Here is a 4829-nt window from a genome sequence, read left to right as displayed (position 1 = left end):
GGGTTGGGACAAGCACGTCGTGCTGCTCCCACACGCGGCGGGAGGCGAAAATCCAGGTTTGGGAGATGTCTGCCCCACTCCCCCCTGCCATGCAAAGCACCTCAATAAGATGCAATAACCCCTTTAGCAGCTCTTCGCTGCAAGATGCTTTTCCAAGCCCTGCCTTGCAAAACCGCCGGCTTGTCGCTCTCTGGCACATGATAAACCCTGCTTTCTGTCAATAAACCATCACTGTGGTGTCGTACTGGGAGGTGCTGGCAGCCCTGAGGAGCTAAGGCACATCTCCTCGCCATGGTCGAGGGCGCAGCCTCTCCGCCGGCTCCAGCCTTTCGGGTGGCTGCGGAGGTGCCGGGTGCTTTGGGTGAGGCAGCTGCGCTGCAAGTGCCTGTTCCCGGGCACTCCAGGCTCGTTAACCTTTGGGGATAAGAGGATTACAGCAAGTCGCCGGCTTAACTCTGCTGCTGCTTTATGGCCCCACATGGCAGGGTAACGCCGGGGCTTCCCCCAGTGCAGGAAAGGCAAAACCGGCATCCTTTCCCAGTGACTGGGCTCAGCGTTTCGGGGCTGGCTCGCTTTTTGGGATGCATTCACAGCGTTTTTGCCGCTGTTGTGCCCGGCTTGTGGGCGCAAGTATTTTGGGCTCATTGGGGGTGGATTTGGTGCACTAACACCTGCAGCATCGCCCCTTTGGCAGGGTGCCGGGTTCCTCCTGCATAAGTCAGGAGCACTCGGTAACCCGGCGTCGGGTTCCTCCTCCTGCAGGAAACCGCCTTGATTCGGAGGCGTCCCCGGGACAAGCGGCTGTGTTGAAGCAGGTGCTTTCCCCGGGAGGGGAGATAAAATTTTTATAAGGTTTTATGGTTTGTGGGGCTGCAGGGAGGGACTGGGTTTCTCTTCCGGCACGAGTGCTGGTGGCGGGGCCGCTTCCTGCCTTCCCAGCGGGGACCTTTTTCCTCTGCTGGTGACCGAGGGCTTGTGCGAGGGCGAAGCAGCTCAGTTGAGTCTGCAGGGACTTGGGGAGGAGGAGGAAGATCCCCATCGATCGCAGCAACTTAGTTTTGCAGCCCGTCATCACGCTGGAGACGTAACCGACCCCTGTCTGGGGTCATCTTTTGGAATAAACCCGTAATTTAAAGTGTGCTGTGATCAAACACATTAAAATATAGATAATCCTCCTCTGATAATCACGTCACTCTGGATTTTTGCTCCGTTGAAATGGGCATGGCGGCCGCCGCTCCCTCCTTGCTTGGGGGCCTGCCTTTTCCCCACGTGCTGTTTGCGCGCAGCAACGGCGTCAGAAAAAAAACCCCCACCACCCCCTGGTTCAAAGGCTCCTTGTGATTAGAGAAACAACCCTGGAATTTGGCATCTCGCTGTCGTGCTTTAATGCTCCCTGGGCACGGCGCTGAGTTCAGGCTGCAAAAATGCCGTTTGTTTCCTGGGATGGGGACAGCAGGGAGCAGCAGCAGCTGAGCGCCGGTAGTGCCCCGGCGCCGACCGATCGCGCTGGGGTTTTAATGGTCCGCTTTGATCATGGATAAAAAAGCCTATTTTGATGTGTCAGGAATGGCTTTAAGGTGACAAATGTGTTACAAAATTCAGGGTATTCCCCAAAAGCGCCGGGTGGCCAGGCCGTTCCCAGCTGGCAGCGCACCCAGCTCTTCGCTTTGGGGGGATGTGGGTTGGGGACCGCGAGGGTCGTTTGCGGCGGCCGGCCGCTCTCTCCTCCTCTCGCAGGCCATCAGCATCAGCAAAGCCATAAATACGCAAGAAGCACCGGTGAAGGAGAAACATGCCCGTCGTATCCTTTCCCCCGGCTTACCTGGACGGCACGGAGGAGATCCTGTGCTGAGGCAGGAGGGTTTCACCTTGTGGGGCTGGGGCCACCGGAGGTTTGGGAGATGGGAGACCTGTGCAGAGCTTGGTTGGGGGATGGCATCATGTAGGATCGTCCATCAGTGAAAATGCAAAGAAGGGCAGTGCAATAAAATAGCATTTCTTTGGCAATAAAATGCAAAGGGTCCCGGCGTGCCCTGCAGCAGGGGAAGGTGCACCAGAAAAAAAATAAATGGGGGTTTTATCTGTGGGTGCAGCATCGCGCCGATGATCTCGGTGCCTGCGGTACACTCGGTGCCTGCGGTACACTTGGTGCCTGTTCCCTTTTTAATGAAAGTTGAACAGGAATAGTCCCCAGCCCCGCCTGTCCCCTGCTCCCGTGTGTCTCCGGTTGGCCTTGACCGCAGGGAAGGGATCATCCTGGGGACACACCACGAGAAGGGAGCGTTCACCTTCTGGTCCTACGCCATCGGGCTGCCCCTGCCCAGCAGCGCCATCCTCAGCTGGAAGTTCTGCCACGTCCTGCACAAGGTCCTGCGCGACGGCCACCCCAACGTGAGTGTCCCCTCTGACACGTCCCTCCTGCATTCCTGGCAGGGGGAGATTCTTGGCTCTTGCCGACGTCCCTCTGCGCAGGGGGTGGGTTTCCTTCCCTGCCCCGGCCACCATTCCCAGGCCGTGGGGCTGTTATCTCGCATCTTTGAAACCTCCCCGTGCAAAGCCCCAACCTCTGGTTGCCATTGAAGGGCTTGAACAACTTCTCCCAAAGCTGGAATGGTGTAAGGGGCTGGGTCCATCTCCTTCCCCAGCTCCATGGCAGGCAGGCAGGTGCTCCCCCAGCTCGTGCCAGCCCCACCACGCCACATCCCTCCTGTTTTTATCCCTAGGTCCTCCAGGACTGCCAGAGGTACCGCAGCAACATCCGAGAGACGGGAGACCTGTGGGTGAGTGGGGTGAAGTGGAGGTGCCTTCCTGGGGGTTTTGGGGTGGGTGCTGAAAAACATCGTGGGCACGGGGAGGGCAAAGCACCACCTGAAATAACCCATCGCCTCTGACCCCGCTGGGTGATGGTTACGCGGTGAAGGGCGAGAGCCGTAGGGCTGGCGCGGGTTCACTGGCACGTGCTGGATCCGGTTGCATTGCTCCGGATTTGCCACAATTCGCCTCGTGTCTCCGGCAGGGCCATTTGCACGACAGGTATGGGCAGCTGGTGAGCATCTACACGCGGCTCCTCCTCACCAAGATCTCCTTCCACATCAAGGTGAGAGACTGCCACCTCCGCACCCTGCCGTGCCGGGGTACAGGGCTTCACCGGGGGTTGTGTTGCATCAGCAAAAATATTAGCAGCAACTACTGTTGGTTTTTTTTTTTTTTTTCCTTTTACAAAGCATCCCGAGTTCCCCCCAGGCCTCGAAGTGTCAGATGAAGTGCTGGAAAAGACCGCGGGGACGGACGTGAACAACATGTGAGTGTTCCGGCAGGGGCAAAGCAACCGGTGCATGGTTGCCAGCTCCGTGCCACCCGGGCTGGCAGCATCCAGCCAACGAAAAGGCTCCTGTTCAGGGCAGCCATGTTGTATAAAGTGTTTGGATGGTGCCTGATTCCTCCTGCACCGGTAGAGCGGTGAGGAGCGTAAATGCAGGGAGCAAAACCGCCAAATTCTTGTCTATCTGAGCCCTTGCTTAGAACATGAGCAGCCGGGGCAAGGATGTCTCTGCCACCGGGTGATGGGGTTTTGGTTTTTTTTGGCAGCTTCCAGCTGACGGTCGAGCTGTTCGACTACCTGGACTGCGAGCTGAAGCTGTCGGAGTCAGGTGAGGAGGCGGCAGGTCCCTCCCGCTCGCCCCGGGGCTCTTGAGCAATAGTTTCACTCTTTGGTCAGGAATGGAGTTCTGGCTCGGGTGAGGTTGGAGCCTCAGGTCCTTCTTCCTCCTCCTCCTCCGATGAGATTTCTGAGGTCATTTCTCAGCCGGATTCCCCTGTTGATGCTCTGTAGAGGCGGTTGTAGGAAAGTATTTAAGGAACGTGGCTGGTTTTAGCCCACCTGAGCAATGCAGAGTGTTGTTTTCAGAGTGGTGCTGCTCTGGAATATGTTTTTATTTCTTTTTGGTACAATCATGTTAATCGTATGCATTACCCAGATCCTTTCTATCCCCCTGAAGCAGAAGATGGGGCTGTACCTCTTTCTAAATACTCATTTCCCCTCACTGAAATACCTCCAGGGAGGACTGGAGGCCCCTGCCCATGTTTGCTTCTCTCGCCGCCTCCTCCAGGAATTTTTAGATGGCTTAAAAATTCGGCGGTTTCTTCCTCCGTCGCAAGTCAGGAACACGGAGCTGCCCTGGAAAACAGGGCACAGCGGGAGAGACCATGCTCCCGGCTACCGTCAGCCTCTCGCTTCTCCTCCTGACCCAGTTATACAGAGAATTTATATTCATAAATACTTTAAAGCTGAGCGGGGAAGAAGCCAGAGTGGATATGCTGGCTGGATTTCTGCCAAGGGAAGGGATCCGTTTCTGAGCCGGGGCAGGCGAGGTTGCGGTGCCGGCGGGCCCGTCCCCTGCCCTGGGATCCTCTCCCAGCTCCTTGCACGATTAAATAGAGCGGAGCAAAACCCCTCGCCTTCCCCAGCTGCGTTGTGCAGCAGCAGCTCCTGAGGGCAGCCAGCCTGCCTTTGCATCGTGCTGGGGTTAAATCCCTCCTTTTTGGGGTCGGGGTATCCGGGGCAGAGCTGAGCACCCCTTCCCTCTGCTACCACGGTCCCTTTGGGTGTTTTTCTTGCATGCAGGGGAGTTGTTCCCAGCTTGGTGGGACAGGACGGGCAGCAACCCCGGCGTTTACCCCTTGTCCTGGCAAAGCCACATCCGTCGTGGTTAATGATCAAGCCGAGTCGCCCGGAGCGGGACGGCTCTGCAAACACGGCGCCCGCGCCTCACCGCGCTCAACCCTTCAGTTTTCAGGCAGCTCAACACCTCGATGGCGGTCTCGCAGAT

The 4829-nt window shown here is 57.4% G+C and overlaps 1 protein-coding gene across 1 annotated transcript in view; it reads left to right on the top strand.

Moving 5' to 3' along the window:
* Positions 1-1737: 1737 nt before the first annotated feature.
* The window catches only part of LOC104074929 (huntingtin-interacting protein 1-related protein-like), a gene marked incomplete at both ends in the record, with an annotated part of 12784 nt that continues 9692 nt past the window's right edge, over positions 1738-4829 (top strand). Inside the window, 7 exon segments of the mRNA XM_009575233.1 lie at positions 1738-1801; positions 2249-2391; positions 2724-2780; positions 3017-3097; positions 3225-3301; positions 3589-3650; positions 4790-4818. Of these exon segments, the coding sequence (XP_009573528.1) occupies positions 1738-1801; positions 2249-2391; positions 2724-2780; positions 3017-3097; positions 3225-3301; positions 3589-3650; positions 4790-4818 (513 nt within the window).

Source organism: Fulmarus glacialis, unplaced genomic scaffold, assembly GCF_000690835.1.
Source record: "Fulmarus glacialis isolate BGI_N327 unplaced genomic scaffold, ASM69083v1 scaffold16683, whole genome shotgun sequence".
Lineage (NCBI taxonomy): Eukaryota > Metazoa > Chordata > Aves > Procellariiformes > Procellariidae > Fulmarus > Fulmarus glacialis.
This window is presented reverse-complemented; position numbering and strand designations above follow the sequence as displayed.